Source organism: Antedon mediterranea, chromosome 10 (assembly GCF_964355755.1).
Source record: "Antedon mediterranea chromosome 10, ecAntMedi1.1, whole genome shotgun sequence".
NCBI lineage: Eukaryota > Metazoa > Echinodermata > Crinoidea > Comatulida > Antedonidae > Antedon > Antedon mediterranea.
In genome coordinates, this window is record NC_092679.1 from 11071917 (window position 1) to 11089623 (window position 17707).

Here is a 17707-nt window from a genome sequence, read left to right on the forward strand (position 1 = left end):
ACCATGCAAATATAGGAAAGTTAAGGCAAACTATAGAGGGCGTCGAAATATCTAGCGCGTAAAATCAAAGAACAAGAATCTCTCCTGTTGTGCATGTTAATAAGTTCTTTGGTAAAATCAAAAGTTTACACAGACGATGTTTTTCGCGATAAACTGAAAGTTTGAAAGCCAATTATTATATTCTCAGTTACAAGTACACTGTCACTAGGCCTAAGTAAATTTGCACATTTTAGTGTGTTTTACGACCATGCATGTAAGTAAATTCTATCAGGTGCCGTTTTCGGCCACCTCCACTGGACTAGGCCTACTAGCTAGGCCTACAATGTATACCATAGGCCAAAAAAAAAAAATTATTGTGTTGGCGTGGCCACGCCCGACCGACCCTAAACTGACGAAAATGAAGGTCGGCTTTTTTTTTTTTTTTTTGGGAGCCAAACGGCAATTGTGAAACGAAATGGTGAAAAATATTGTCTTATTTGCCAAATTGGCGAACATATTTCACCTCCGCCGGACGTGTGAAAAAGAAGCGTGCAACAACCAACCGTGAATCAATCACGTGATAACCAGAATACGCGATTATCAATTTTGGGGGGATCCAAGTTTTAATTAAATAAACGCTTTGATTACACACTGGTTGAGACAGGTTTTTAATAGTTATCACATTTAAACACCCTCTTAATTAATGGACTCTACCAATGTTGATCTGCAGCATGCAAAAAGAACAACAGATCGTACATCTCGGACGAGGTTGTTGATGGGGTGATTTTTGGTTTCACTGTGTACAGTACTACTACGATCCGATTACGAACTTGTTAAATGATGTAAAAGGCATGGATTCGCCAAGCATATAGGCCTATACGTTTAATAAAAATTTACCTAAGATTGTCGTAAGCTCTTTTGTTCAAGCTTGTTATTTATATAGCGATAATCCATCTGTTCCGGCATGTACGTAGCCTAGGCCTCTAGCCGGCGGGCGGACCTCTAATTAATAAGCCTATGCCTACTCCTCGATCGATCGATGTCTCTGGTTGGAGGAATTTCCCCGCGATAAGAAATCGCCGAAATATATCATAACGACCTACATTTTAATGTTTATCTTTAAATGCCAGTGTAATTACGTATGGATAAAACAATATAAAACTCAATATTTTTCATCTAAAATAATATAATAGACTTGCCGCTTGCGTAACTTCAGAGCATTAACACGACCTTGATTGTTTTTGTTGGAAATGGTAGCTAGAGCCTAGCCTAGGGCTAGCCTAGGCCTTTTTGCCTAAAAAAGCTAGGCCCTAGGCCTACGTTTATTTAATAAACCTTTGTTGAAACAATTATAGCTAGCGTGAGCCTATGGTGCTATGAAAAGTGTTTAAAAAGTCTTTTTGTATCATTTGTGTGAATTGTTTATTATTTTGCCGGCAACACATTTTTAGTCTGGGGAAAAAAAAAAAAACTTTTCCTACCGACCTACCCATTTTTGGGATTTACCAAAAACGTGGCCAACACAATTTTTTTTTTTTTTGGCCTTATGATAGGGGTGTGGTGTTTTATGTTTTATGTAGAGAAGGGTGTCTATTAAATGGGAAGGGGATGGGAAGACAATCTGTTATGTAACCTACAGTAATACAAAACATAAAAACTAGCAAGCATGTACTTTTTATTACGCCGTTGCTAAAGATACGGTACCGTATCCATGCTTTTAAAAACTAAAGATACGGTAATTATAGAGGGCGCTTCCGTTTGCTAAAAAGTACGGTAAAATTGCATTCCTAAAACTCGTACCTAAATATAAAACTCGTTCCTAAATATAAAACTCGTTCCTAAATATTAAACTCCTTCCTAAATATTAAAAACCTAACCTTCTAAATAATCTCTCTTAAATTAAAAACTAAAAAAAAGACGTCAAGAAGAGTATCGAACCTACAACCCCTTAAGCCAAAGCCTCACCACATGCCCACTAGGCTACACAGCTGGCTTGCAGAAAACAATAACCTATTTGATTAACATCCACATTACATAGCGCCCTCTATAATTACCGTACCTTTAGTTTTTAAAAGTATGGATACGGTACCGTATCTATATAAGGCATGTTATTATTAGGTACTGTGTTAGGAAATGACAAGATTTTGTAACAATATTACTATATTAAGTATTTATTATATATATAAACTAAACACTACAGACAGTATAATTATAATTAAAACATATTAAATACTAGGGGTAGGGGGGTGCGGTACTCGGACGGATAACACTATAATGTACACAATTGCTAAAATTGTACATTTAGACAAACTTTTAGAATTTTAATAGAAACTTACAAATATAACTGTAATAATAATTTAGTGTCGCCAAAAACAGCAACTAAATTCATATCTAGAAGGGCCCTGGATTACCTAGGCCTTCAAGGATCGGTACTCGGACGCCCTCAATGTTTTGTTTATATTTCACATTTTTTCATAAAAAATTTTTTTAATATACAAATATAATCATTTATTCTTTATATTTACAAAAAATTATTTATAATATTTGATTTTAATAGAGATATTGAATTACTTTAAAAAATGCGATCCACTAATTAATTTTAGTGATTAATTCCATGTTTTTATATATAGCGCCACCTAGTAGTGTCCGACTTCTAAAACAGGGGTACCATTTTGGTTCTTGGTATTTGAAGCCCTCTATCAGCCCATGGATTAAAGAATAGAAGGATATGCATCGACGGTGACATCAAACGATTTTCCAACGCGCTTGCCTATACTAAAGCACTGCTGCCACTCAAACAAACACGCTCATTGAACTCCGTGTCTCTAGCCGCAGCCCACTGTAGAACGCTGCGAATCAACTGCTACATTTTTTAAGAACAAAACGTAGCCATGTAGAAATTGTATGCGCAGTCTGAATGTTCTATTGACATGTCTGCGTCGCTGATTAATTGACTACAACAATATATTGCTGAACAATTCTGTTTTAGTTTCATCACAATCGGACTACGAAAAGTTCACTTTCTTACGACGGTTAATTTTAAGTAGTTGGTAATATTAATAAAATATGCAATTTTTTTTTTTTTGATATTACCATATGAGCCTACTGTTATATATGCATGTTGTAACGACGCCTTTGGCGTGCCATAATTGTTCTCTCTCTCTTCTGAATAAATGTTTAGTTGTACACGCTGTGTTTAGAGCCCTTACTTTACATATATAATTTACTATATACAACATAAAATTTGGCGACAAGGATGAGCATGGCAGTTATAATAGGAAAGGTGGAATAATTTGATTCATCTTTAGAAGCTTGGGATTCGTATACTGAACGGTTAGATCAATATTTTGTAGCCAACAAGGTCGATGATGATCGGAAGGTACCGGCATTGCTTGCACTCATCGGACCGAAAACGTACACGCTACTAAAGAATTTGTGTTCGACACTGTCTTACGCAGATTTAATTACAAAGCTCACGACACATCTTTGCCCAAAGCCATCGGAAATCGCTGAACGATTTCGGTTCTGTTAAGTTATCCCCTCATATGTAATGCACCTTTGACGTGTCATACTGTAATTATTCGCGGGTCTCTTCTACTGGTAAAACCTCGTGAGATGATTCAGTGAAAAATAAACCACACTTTGTTCTTTAATTTCCTGTAGTTTCTGTGTTATTATTTCTGTATATTCCCAAGCTTTAAATCCAGGTTATGGGCCCAGCCGTTTTCAAAGACTGCTTTTTAACGGAGATGAAGAAAAATATGAACTTTGGGAAATAAAATTTCTAGGGTACCTAAACACACTAAAACCAGCGTTAAAAAACACGATTACGTCTACACAGCCGGAGCCAGCCACCGACGAAGATAACCATAAAAATGAAAAGGCGTATTCGGAGCTGATACAATTCCTAGACGACAAGTCATTATCGTTGGTCATTAACGATGCAACTGACGACGGGAGGAAAGCTCTGTCTATTTTAAGAACCGAATATTCTAGCAAATCTAAACCAAAAGTGGTGCAACTTTACACCATAACTAACAACACTCGAAATGGGTGAGGAGGACTGCACGTCGTTCATTATCAGAGTGGAAAAGATTATCACATCATTACAAAGAGCAAAAGAAACACCTAGTGACGCACTTCTAACAGCAATGGTATTAAAAGGTTTGCCTGGAACATACGCTCCATTTAAAATATACATAAATACACAAGAAAAAGACATATCTTTTGTAGAATTTAAAACATCCCTAAGAAAGTTCGCAGAATCAGAGAAACTAAATACACCAGAATCTAATAACGACAGAGTGATGAAAGTTGGAAACCCACAAAACTCCAGAAAATGCTACGATTGCGGATCACCTAACCACTTGATAAAAGATTGCCCTACAAAAACCTGTAAATACCACAAGAATGCCAATCACCTTGACAAGGACTGTTTCAGAAATAAACCAAAGGACCAAATAAAGAAAGCGGAGGATGGATTTGAACATTCCTTTTTCTTTCAAGCGTCAGAAAACATAACATGTCAAGATGGTATTTTAGTAGACACTGCAGCTGCACCTCACATGTAGTAAATGACCGAGAGAAATTCTCCAGTTTCGATCCAACCTTTAAAAGCCTTAATCATACTATTGAACTTGCGGATGGTAGCGTAGCAAAAGGTGTTGCAGTAAAGAGAGGACATGCACACATAAACCTGATAGATGAAAACAACGAGAAAGTAGAAACTGTCTTAAAAAATGCCCTGTAGATACCAACGTACCCACACAACATAATGAGCGTAAGAGCTGCAACGACAACAGGAGCAAGAGTAACCCTTAGTAAAGAAGAAAACACAATCACTAATGCTGGAAGAACATTCAAAATGAGTATTATTGATAACCTATACTACTTACCAACCACAAGTGCACCTAGAGAAGTAGATAAAGTAAGCCTTGTTAAAGATTTACAATATTGGCATAGAGTCCTAGGACATTGTAACTTTGACGATGTACTAAAATTAGAAAAGGTAGTGGACGGCATGGAAATCAAAGGTAGTAAAGTTAATGAAACATGTAACATATGCACTGAAGGTAAATTTGTTAATGTAAGAAATAGAGAACCAAACAAAAGGGCCAATTGTCCATTAGCCTTAGTACATTCTGATCTGGCAGGGCCAATATCACCATTGGCTAAAGACGAATTCAAATACGCCATATCATTTACTGATGACCATTCTGGTTTTGTTTTTGTTTACTTCCTCAGAATGAAAAGTGATGCTGCAACAGCTACCAAACAATTTCTTTCTGACTGTGCCCCAATAGGCAAAGTTAAGTGCTTGCGAACTGATAACGGTGGTGAATATGTCAGTTCTGACTTCAAAAGCCTAATGACAGATAGAGGTATTAAACATGAGTTTTCATCTCCAAATTCACTCCATCAAAATGGAACCGCGGAACGTAATTGGCGCACTCTTTTTGAAATGGGTAGATGTCTTTTGCTGGAATCTTCACTGCACTGCCAAAGTCCTTATGGACTTATGCAGTAAGAGCAGCGGGCTATATTATAAGAAACCGTTGTTTCAACCAACGCCTAAATAAGACTCCTTTTGAGACCATGACAGGCTATAAACCAAATTTGGGGAAAATGCACATTTTTGGAAAACCTTGCTACGCATACATACATAACTCAAAGAAACTAGAACCTAAGAGTAAGCGTGGTATATTTCTGGGATATGATTCATCTAGTCCAGCATATTTAATCTATGACCCAAACACTGGCAAAGTTCAGAAATTCAGATTGATAAAAATTATATCTGATCAAACATCTAACACCAACCAACAAACACAAGACAGATGAAAGTGACGAAACAAATGTAAACTTGGAGGATAATGAGAACACAAATGAATCCCAAATTATTGAACATGAAAATACCTCAAATGTTAATTATGATAACTTAGAGGAAAATGACAACAATGGGGTAGATATTGATGATGCCCACAGAAGGTACCCTCAAAGGGAGAGAAAGTATCCCAATTACCTACAGGAGTGTGAGACTGAATTTGACAGTGATGATTCGATCTATCATATGTCATGTCAAAATGTTCCCTTAACATTTACAGAAGCTACAAATTCCCAATATTCAGAAAGTTGGAAAAGGGCAATGGATGAAGAATTACAATCATTGAAAGATAATAACACCTTTAAGATAGTCACATTACCCAATGACAAACACCTCATTGGCGGAAAATGGGTATTTGCTATAAAGGAATCGACCGAGGGTAATCACACGTACAAGGCAAGATACGTTGCCAAGGGTTTTAACCAAATAAAAGGCATAGACTATCATGAGACATTCTCGCCCACAGCCAATTTGACCTCAATTAGAACATTAATGCAAATATCTGTACAACATAACCTTATAGTCCACCAGATGGATGTGAAATCTGCATACTTAAATGCAGATATTGATACCGAAATATACTTAAGCCAACCTGAAGGCTACGAAATTAAGTCTGAAAATGGGGAAAAATTAGTATTAAAATTGAACAAGTCATTATGCGGGCTTAAACAGTCAGGTAGAAATTGGAATCAGCTGTTGCACAACCACTTGAAGAGTAATGATTTTAAAAGAAACCCAGCAGACTACTGTGTATATACAAAACGCAACAAAGATGACTTAGTAATTGTTGTAATATGGGTTGACGATATATTAATTGCAGCCACAAATGAGAATGTACTTAGTGATTTTAAGACAAATATGAAAATTAGTTTAAAATGAAAGACCTTGGGGAAATCAGCTATTTCCTTGGAATTGATTTCAAACAAGAAGCCGATAAGATAACTATGAACCAAACACGATATACACTGAAAGTACTTGAAAAATTTAATATGTCTAACTGTAAGACAAGGTCAACCCCCTGTGAAGTACAGACCGGCATCTGTCCAAATAATGAGAAAGTACAATTAGACAGATACAGGCAAATAGTTGGAAGTTTAATTTATCTAGCTACATGTACAAGACCAGATATCATATGGGTTGTCAGTAAACTCTCCAGAAGTTTAGCTGACCCCAAGTTAGAGGATTTAACCACAGCAAAACATGTATTAAGATACCTAAAAGGCACTGTAAATCATAAATTAGTTTACAGAAAATCTGATTCAATGAAATTAACCTCGTATTGTGATTCTGATTGGGCTAGTTCGGATGATAGGAAGAGTACCACTGGGTATATCTTTAGTTTGAATGAATGTAGTGCTCCAATATATTGGAAAACCAGAAGACCGCCTACTGTGGCACTGTCCACCTGTGAGTCTGAATATATGGGTCTTGGGGCTGCAACACAGGAGGCCCTTTACCTACTGCAGTTGTTAAATGATATCTGTCCCAATGAGTTTAAATGTGCTCATATTTCATGTGATAACCAAGGTGCTATGCATTAAGCAGAAATCCAGTGCAAAGACAAAGGTCTAAGCATATAGATATACGGTATCATTTCATAAGGGATGTCTTAAAAGATGGACAAATAGATATCCAGTATTGTCCAACAGAAGACATGGTGGCAGATATTTTAACTAAACCAGCCACCAAGGTTAAACTAGTGAAATTACAGTCTTCCCATATCTCGAAAACCATTAATGCTAGAGAGTTGATTTGAATTCAGAGTTGATTCAGAATGTACATATTTATATTCGCTGTAATGAAACATTTTACGCAAAAATTGTCTTGATTGAATTATGACATTTGACTCTTGACCCTATTTCTCAATATTTTCATATAATTCAACTAAAATATCTGTACAGACTGTTTTGGCCTCAAATGACTCAGATACAGGTTTTCTATAGCCAGCATAGAACTGTTAGTAATTCTCAAAATCACACCTTTGTTACTTCCCTAGAAAATATGCAAATTAGTAGTACAAGAAAGTTGCCATATCTCTCTCTCTTGGTCATTAGCGTTTTCGAGATACATAAGGCAATTCACTGTAATTTGCATATTTCATATAGCTTGTACTACTAATTTGCATACTTTCGAGTTGCTTGACTTTTGGAATTACTAAACGATCCTATACTGGCTATATAAAACCTGTATCCAAGTCATTTGAGGTCAAAACAAAGTCTGTACATACATTTTAGTTGCATTATATGCAAATATTGAGAAATAGGTTCGAGGGTCAAATGTCATACTTTCGATAATTTTTTTTTTCAATAATGACCCAGATACAGGTTTTCTATAGCCAGCATAGAACTGTTTAGTAATTCTCAAAATCACACCTTTGTTACTTCGCTTGAAAGTATGCAAATCAGTAGTACAAGAAAGTTGCCATATCTCTCTCTCTTGGTCATTAGCGTTTTCGAGATACATAAGGCAATTCACTGTAATTTGCATATTTCATATAGCTTGTACTACTAATTTGCATACTTTCGAGTTGCTTGACTTTTGGAATTACTAAACGATCCTATACTGGCTATATAAAACCTGTATCCAAGTCATTTGAGGTCAAAACAAAGTCTGTACATACATTTTAGTTGCATTATATGCAAATATTGAGAAATAGGTTCGAGGGTCAAATGTCATACTTTTGATAATTTTTTTTTTCAATAATGACCCAGATACAGGTTTTCTATAGCCAGCATAGAACTGTTTAGTAATTCTCAAAATCACACCTCTGTTACTTTGCTTGAAAGTATGCAAATCAGTAGTACAAGAAAGTTGCCATATCTCTCTCTCTTGGTCATTAGCGTTTTCGAGATACATAAGGCAATTCACTGTAATTTGCATATTTCATATAGCTTGTACTACTAATTTGCATACTTTCGAGGTGCTTGACTTATACTGGCTATATAAAACCTGTATCCGAGTCATTTGAGGCCAAAACAAAGTCTGTACATACATTTTAGTTGCATTATATGCAAATATTGAGAAATAATAATAATAATAATATCCTGGATTTATATGACCTCTAAGCGCTGTACATAAACTAATACGAAAAAAGGGAATTCCAACCATGCCAAAACGAAGGCGTGATTTTGGGAATTACAAAGCGGTCCTATGCTGACTAAAGAAAACATGTATCCGAGTTATTTGAGTCCAAAACAAAGTCTCTACAGACATTTTAGTCGCATTATGTATGCAAACATTGATAAATGGGGTCGAGGGTCAATCGTTGTATTTCCGGTAATTTTTTTGTAAAATGTTTCATTAGAGTAAATATAAATATGTACATTCTGAACAAGTTATTGAAAAAATAAACTCTCTAGCCTTAGTGGTTTTCGATATATAGGAACCTTTAATTTCACCCTCTAATTTGCATATTTCATGTAACTTGTACTAATAATTTGCATACTTTGAAGGTGAGTATACAGGTGTGATTTTGAGATTTACTAAACATTCCTATGTTGGCTATTAGAAACCTGTATCCAAGTCATTTGAGGGCAAAACAAAGTCTCTACAGACATTTTAGTTTCATTATTATATATGCAATATTGAGAAATGGGGTCGAGGGTCAAATGTCATAGTTCCGGGCATTTTTTTGTAAAATGTCTCATTACAGCAAATATAAATATATACATTTTAAATATTTTAGTGAAAAAATCAACACTCTAGCATTAGCGGTTTTCGAGATATGGCAACGCTGTAATTTCACTCCCTAATTTGCATATTTAATATTACTTGTACTACTAATTTGCATACTTTCGAGGTGCATGACGAAGTTGTGATTTTTAGGAATTATAATACAGTTCTATGGTGGGTATTGAAAAACAATATCCAAGTCATTGAGTCCAAAATAAAGTCTCTACAGACATTTTAATCACATATTTATGTAAATATTGAGAAATGGGGTCAAGGGTCAAAATTTGGTACTTCTGGACATTTTTATGTAAAATGTCTCATTAGAGCAAATATAAATATATATATATTCTGAACCAGACTGTGCAAAAATGAACTCATGAATGCTCAAAAAATAATCACCTTATCATATGTAACCATTTAAAAAAAAAAAATCTCTGTTTGCAATTTGTTTCACTCAAAATGCTAGATTGACTAGCCTACTAGTATCTACATCACTGAAAACAGCAAACCACAGTTCCACAAGCCAAGAAATGTCCCATATTCAATGAGGGACAAGGTCGAAAAAGAGCTTGGACGACTACAAAATCAAGAGATTATTAGCCCTGTGAAATACAGCGAATGGGCAGCTCCCATTGTACCTGTACTGAAGAAGTCAGGGCAAGTTAGAATCTGTGGTGACTTTAAAGTTACAATTAATCCTGTGATGAAAGTAGAACAGTACCCATTACCTAAAATAGAAGATATCTTTGCATCTCTAGCAGGAAGTCCGAAATTTACAAAAATTGACCTTAAACAAGCATATTTACAGATGGAAGACACTTCAAAGGAACTGTTAACTATTAATACGCATAGGGTTATTTAGATATAACCGACTTCCATTTGGTGTAGCCTCAGCTCCTGCAATCTGGCAAAGAGCGATGGACCAGGTACTGCAAAATGTACCCTTTAAATCTTGCATATTGGATGATATGATCATCAGCGGAAAAACAACTGAGGAACACTTAAAAAACTTGGACACAGTTTTAGAGAGATTAGAGAAATACAACTTAAATCGTGAGAAATGTGAGTTTTTCAAAGAAGACATCACATACTGTGGTCATGTGATAACTGAAAAAGGGTTACAGAAATCCCCTGACAAGATACATGCAGTTATGAATGCGCCAAAACCTGAAAACAAACAGCAAATGCGATCATTCTTGGGTTTAATAAATTACTATCGTAGGTTTTTGTAGGGATAGGGATAAAACGAGTAGGGATAAAACTTTTTCTCGGCACGCTTGCATATGATCACACATGGCCAGCATATCAAGGATCACATAACCCCAAAAAACAACAAATTGCTCTGTAGGAACTTCACACACATTATTATATTTGCATGTGTGCGCTCAGCGCGTAGAAGTTATGCAAATTGCTGTTGTTGTAAAATATAGCGAACGCGCAACAAGCGATTTCTCTCTGCGTCAAGTTTTCAACAAAAAAACATCAACATTTTATAAGCAAACCATTAGCGAGTTTTTACAAGTTTAACGATAATTAGTTGTCCTAATTATTAGCACTATTACATTACCACCGATGGCTAAACGGCCTTTGATGCTGTTAAGGTAGCACTTGCAGAGGCAACTTATCTGAAGCATCCTGATTCATCCGCCACATTATGTTTAATGGTTGATGCATCTAACTTTGCGGTTGGTGGTGTGCTACAACAGATGGTAAAAGACGTTTTATTTTTTTCATCCTCACAGATCACAAACCGCTCACATTTGCACTGAAAGCAAGCTCGGACCGCTACTCACCTTGAGAAATTCGTACCACCGATGTCCGACACACTAAGGGTTCGCAAAACGAAGTTGCATACGCATTATCTCGCATCAAACACCTTAAACACACCTGTCCTTACTGCAAAGTCGTCAGATGTCATTGACTTCACCGTCATGGCCGAGCAGCAGAAGAATAATGAGGAGTTAATTTGTCATTTGCAGGAGTCGACTTTTGATTTGCAGACGCACCAATAGCCATCAGTGATGGAACTATTGTATGTGACATAAGTACGGCACTCCTTGACCTTTTGTCCCTAAGGAGTTGCGCAGGGCCGTTTTTGATTTGTAACATTCACTATCGCATCCTGGAATTAGGGCTACATTAAAGTTAGTGAGATCGATACGTTTGGTCTAGCATGAATCGCAACGTACGTAACTGGGCGAAGTGTTGTGTTCAGTTTCAAAAGGCAAAAGTACATCGCCACACTATTACACCGGAACTTTTGCCACGCCAGACGCGCGTTTCGATCATGTCCACATCGACCTTGTTTGTCCGCTTCCACCGTCTGATGGAAACAGTTACCTATTGACATGCATTGACCGTTTTACGAGATGGGTAGAAGCCATACCTATTCCCAATCTTTCGGCAGCGACTATCGCTAAAGCTTTCGTTTGTAAATAGGTGTCTATGTTTGGGGCACTATCGACCATTACTACCGATCGTGGCAGCCAGTTTGAATCGCTGTTTATTGCGCTAGTGAACTGGGTACGAAACGCATACACACTACATCATACCACCCAATAGTCAATGGATTAGTAGAAATGTTCCATCACTTAAAGGTTCGCTTAAGGCCCTCGACGAGCCTCAGCTATTTATTTATTTATTAGTACTTCTTGGTCTTCGTGGCTATCGTCGGCAGTTTTCGGCACCACGTTACGTTTGCCAGGGCAGTTTGTTATGCCTTCTTCCACTAATGCTGACTTGGACCCTAGTAACTATGTTCATCGCCTGCAGCGCATTATGCAGAACATACGTCCAACACCGACGCAACACAATTCTCGTAAGGTACACTACCTAGAAAATACTTCTGCTGGAATGGATTAAAAAACTGGGAGGTTGGATTCACTGTTAAGGTTGTAATCGGAGGTCAAGGTTCCAATAATTGGAAAACGTTTTCCAAGCAGCAGAGAAATCAGATCAGAGTGAGAAGAATAAGGTATATTGTATGTACGACTCGCCACATTTGCTTAAAAGCGTCAGAAATAATCTAAAGCAACATACAATTATCATGGACAATCATGAGATCAAATGGAAGTATATTGTTGATTTCTACAACAATGATTCAAAATTGCCACTTAGAATTGCACCAAAACTCACATCAAAACATGTAGAACTTCCCCCGTTCTCTCCAATGAGAGTTTGTCTTGCAGCACAAGTGTTAAGTCATTCAATATCGTCAGGAATCTTAACCTACACTTCATTAGGAAAATTGCCTCCAGAAGCAGTTTACACAGCAGAATTCATAGACAAAATTAATCAGTTGTTTGATTCTTTCAACTCAAGAAAAATGTAAGATGCCAAGACATACCGAAGAGCAACTAAGGTTGATTCTCCTCACGCCAAATTTTGGAAGGAGTGTGTTGAAGGGCTTGAAGATAAAAGATGGGTTCATTTCACGTATCGTTTGTATGAGTGGATGGATACAAACAATTAATGCCGTTCTTTTATTGTTTAATGAATTAGTCATTGAAGGTACTGTAGTTTTTATTTTCTCCTCCGTTTGAATCAGGACTGCTTAGAAAATTTGTTCTCCATGATAAGACAGAGAGGTGGACATAGAGACAATCCCACCCCAAATGAATTTCGAGCTGCACTCAGGCAAATTATGAGGAACAAGATGATGGCTCCTTTGGGCAACTCAAATTGTCAGCCAGACGACGATGTGCTCTTTGATCTTTCAGACTCAACATTTTCCAAACAAACAAATGATTTAGTGAAAGACTGTGATGATCGAGAGGATACTGCTAGTAGGTCTATTCAATTTGAGTGGAATCAGTTAAATTATATTGTAGACTAACCTCATGTTGTTAAAGTTTTCCGTCTTCCGACATTACGCTTTCCACAATTTGTTTCCATTTTTTTCTGTTTATGGCAGGATGGTTTGTTATTGTGTTAGTGTTTAGTAGTCCTTGTAAGTCTTTCTTTATTTCTTTATTTGATTCATCCAGTTATTTCTTGGTCTTCCTACGGGTCGTTTTACTTTCCTGTTAGTTTCCTTCATTGTTTGTTTGATTGGGGTATCATCCGGTAATCTAATTATGTGTCCATACCATTTTAGTCTCCTTCGTTTAATTCTTTTACTCCATTTTTCTTGTTTTGTTATCTCGTATATTTTCGTGTTACACACTCTATCTGTTAATGTAATATCTATCATCTTTCGCAACATTTTCCTGTGATATCTATACTCTCTTGTAATTTTTTGTTTAGTACCCAGAGTTCACTGTTATATAAGAAAATACTTGCTATGTATGCGTCAAACAAACAGGATTTCACGTCTATAGACATCGTTTTGTGTTCTAGCAACGACTTCAGCTTGTTATATGCCAGAGCTGCTAGTGATTTTCTTCTTTTAATGTCTTTTTCTGTGTCCAAGTTACTACCGAGGTATTTGCATTCTTCCCTAACCTCATATGAGCACAATTGTGTATGTCAGTGGGTATCTTGGCAAGAAAGTTCTGGCGAATCATGATTGAAGTGTGTGTAAGGAAGCCCTAATAAACAAAAGTGATATCTTGCAACATCAAAGCCAACTTACAGCAATTTCATAATTTTTCTTTTCATAAATTACCTGCTATGATAGTCCTAGTCATGATAGCACCAATAATAAGTGATTTGGAGGAGATTTGCACAGGTTTTTTTTACACAAACAATGATGTTTTATTAGTATACCCAAAAAATGATGTTTTTTGCCCCCCAAAAAAAGCCAACTTAGAGCAATTTCATATTTTTTTGTCAATAAATGTGTGTCTTTTTCAGTTTATATATTTGTATATACCGTAATATCAATGATAATGATAGAACCAATAATAAGTGATTTGGAGGAAGTTTGCAGAGTGTTTTTTTTTAAGTTTACACGATTTACACTGTAAAATCTGACATTTTTTAAATCAAATTTTCGTTTTTCATGAAGGTGAAAAATAAACGTTGAAACTTACCAACGTTTCGTGCGTTAGCATCGCACTTTCTCAAGGTAGTGGTGTCAGCTTGGTTTGCCGACACTGATCATGGCATAGTCACGTGATCACATGCCATGATCAGTGTCTGCAAACCAAGCTGACACCACTACCTTGAGAAAGTGCGATGCTAACGCACGAAACGTTGGTAAGTTTCAACGTTTATTTTTCACCTTCATGAAAAACGAAAATTTGATTTCAAAAATATTTTGGGAAGGAGATAAATTTTTTAAATTTTATCCGAAAATCTGACATTTTACCAAAAAAATGATGTTTTTCGCCCCAAAAAAAGCCAACTTTGTGCAGGGTTTTTTTAAGCTTTGCGCTTGGTTTGCGCATTTGAGCAATACCCCTTGTGTTTTGTTTTTTTGTTTGGTTTTTTTTTTATCTTGTGGTTAATCACCACTCTTATTCATTTAATGTTTCGTAAACAACAATTTTCAAAATTTTTTCGCTATTTTCTTATTTTTATCCTCTTTAATATTAATAATAATTTTAATATTTTGGCCTATACGTAGTACCCAATGTTTTCTTAATGTATATATTTGTTTTGTCTAAAATATATGTTTACTACATTATTTTCTGCATATTTTTTTGTTATGTTATCTATTATACCTGTACATAATATATTGCATATTTAATAAAAAGTTGTTTACTTATGAAACGTTTGTTAACTTATTTATCATAATTTGTGTATCTTTTTCAGTTTATATATTTGTATATATATATATAATATCAACACATTCACATTCACACACACCGTATATATATAGAAATACATACCATATTATACAGATATTGCCTGCTTAGAGGTGAAATGTAAGATTTGACATCCCCAAGGGAATGATATTATGTTCAAGGGAATATATATTTCCTGAAGCGCAGCTGAGGGAAATATATAATTCCCCAGGAACATATCATCCCGAGGGGATGTTAAATCTTATATTTTACCGATATAAAAGGCGATATCCGTTATATTACATAGCCAACAACAAGTAGAATATCTGCTGGGTTGTCGGGTAGCTAGGCTAGGCCTCCTTTTTGTATTGTATGTAAACAAGCTGCCTAGACACCTTACCTTGCGAAGAATAATATACAGATAATTACTAATTAATGATTCCTTGGCAATAAAATATTCACTAGCCTAGTTCGTTTAAATAATAACTGAAGAATTTCCATCATTAATAATAATAATAATATCAGGTAGGCCGAAAAAATAATAATTCGTCTTCTTCGAGCCGAATCACCGGATGTTCAGTGCGTCGCGCGCGTACCGGTTACTAATGTGAATATTAACCAATCACAAACGGTCTTTCGTAACATCTAGGGAGGACTAATAACAAATGAGGGCGCTATGTATGCATAGTTTAAATAGTTTAGTTGATTAGTTTGCTATTTCCATAGTTTTGTTTTTATTAGAGGTTTTGAAGAATTATCATGAATTCGATAAAAGTTCACATTGCAGCAAGGAATTTTGTCTGGTTTGATTCGGACAGGATGATTGATTGATTGAAATATATATTTATACTGGGTAACCTCTTCAGTCAAAGACTGGTCTCCCAGAGGGCCCAGTTGGTGATCAGTGGCAGTGATGTACTAATACACCGGGGTAACCCCCTACTCGTCTCGAAAGATGTACTAGGTTCTTTAAAGTGCACACGAGCTAGATGTGTACACTGGACCTACGGTTTATAGTCCTTATCCGAGAAGACTCGTTCTACCACCAGAACCATGGAGTGAGTGAGCCTTGAACCCATGCCGATGTTATGGCTACGTAATTACGGTTCCACTGTCTTAACCGCTCGGCCACTCACTCACTCAGGATAAAGATCTTTAATAAAATAGCTATGACAACAAGTTCTAGATTAGATGGGCACAAATGCTGCCTTACCGATATTTTGCAATATTGTACCAAATACTCATCATCTGAAATCTGCAAACATTACTTTACGTAATAAATATACATACACTACATATCATCAGTTTTGTCCTGTTTTTAATGGATGGAACCTGCCACCTCCTGATTGACATGATGTATGTTTTCTTATAACAGGTTGACTTGCAATGTCACCATAACACCTACCGTATCCACGGTCCTCAACAGCTGACCTGAAGAAAGGTTCTAAAAACACCAAATGTCCGAGCACAATGTTTGTCATAGTAAAGAGGACAGCTGACAGTCGTCGTCAAAACAGGTAAGCATGATTGTTTTTATGTAAATTAAAAGACATAATAAGTATATTTTAAACTTCAAGGTCTATAGAAACAAGTAAAAATGCTTGAAGCATTCCAATTTGTCCGGGCTGCTTAGTTTCTTTTAGTTTACTTTTAGTTTACTTTTATTCTTTTAGCAGGTAAATAAAAAACATATATGCATGATAAGTGGTTTTCAAGGGGTTTTTAGGAAACATGGTCTTCCCCGATGTCAGAAATTTTGAGGGCATTTGAGGCCATCCCTTGGAAAACTGCTTTATAACAACCTGAAAATCGACTGAATTGATAATAAAAATTTTGGTTTATTTCAAGAAATCTGCTCGGTACTCCCAAAAGACCAGAGAGGGTATATGAAGAGATAAAGTATTCCTGATTCTATTCAATGCAAAATAAGTAAAAAGCAAGTATTTATAGTATGCAAGCGACAAAAAATGTATACCTAATTTTTGGTATGATTTTAGGTTATTTTACAAGGAATTCAGGACACACCATGGAGACACCGATGGAGCAAAAATGATGCTATTCTTTGACAAAAAGGTTCAAGATTTTAATGAGAACCACAATGATGAATGCGTAAAACTAGAGACAACCGGTGATGGCCAGACCATCATTGTTATTTGCACACCCCTTATGAAGCGAGTGCACTCTATGTGGAAAATCAGTAAAGAGATGGTTTTTGTGGACTCCTCTGGCAACATGGATTGCCAGAACTGCAGAGTCTTTTTATTGCTGAGACATAGCCCTGCTAGTGCTCTTCCACTTGGTGTTTTAATAAGATAAGTCCACTTTAACTGCCTTCAAGCTGCTTCATTCAATTTTACCACAGAGTGCTTTCTTCAATGCAAGTAATGGTCCAGGTACATTTACTGCTTTAGCTCTTGAATGCCTTATCTGTAAACAGTCATTCCATAAATGCTGTATACCTGTTATTACAATGTTGATTTAATATTTTACTGCTCATTTTGTCTTG

At 36.1% G+C, this 17707-nt stretch overlaps 2 protein-coding genes across 2 annotated transcripts; both read left to right on the forward strand.

Annotated features, from left to right (window-relative positions):
- Positions 1-52: 52 nt before the first annotated feature.
- Positions 53-17707, forward strand: LOC140061061 (uncharacterized). Its single transcript, XM_072107476.1, has 3 exons — positions 53-253; positions 16577-16718; positions 17199-17707. Exons 2-3 carry the CDS (start codon positions 16672-16674, stop codon positions 17515-17517), a joined length of 366 nt encoding a protein of 121 aa, XP_071963577.1. The 5' UTR covers positions 53-253; positions 16577-16671; the 3' UTR covers positions 17518-17707.
- LOC140061212 (uncharacterized) lies at positions 6736-7401 on the forward strand. The gene has a single exon (XM_072107722.1). The coding sequence runs from the start codon at positions 6736-6738 to the stop codon at positions 7399-7401; it is 666 nt and encodes a 221-aa protein (XP_071963823.1).

Bases quoted from the DNA above. Each gene is read 5' to 3' on its own strand.
- LOC140061212 (XM_072107722.1), top strand. From the start codon at position 6,736: ATGAAAGACCTTGGGGAAATCAGCTATTTCCTTGGAATTGATTTCAAA.
- LOC140061061 (XM_072107476.1), top strand. From the start codon at position 16,672: ATGTTTGTCATAGTAAAGAGGACAGCTGACAGTCGTCGTCAAAACAG. The intron at 16,719-17,198 runs GTAAGCATGATT...GTATGATTTTAG, and splicing joins GACAGTCGTCGTCAAAACAG to GTTATTTTACAAGGAATTCA.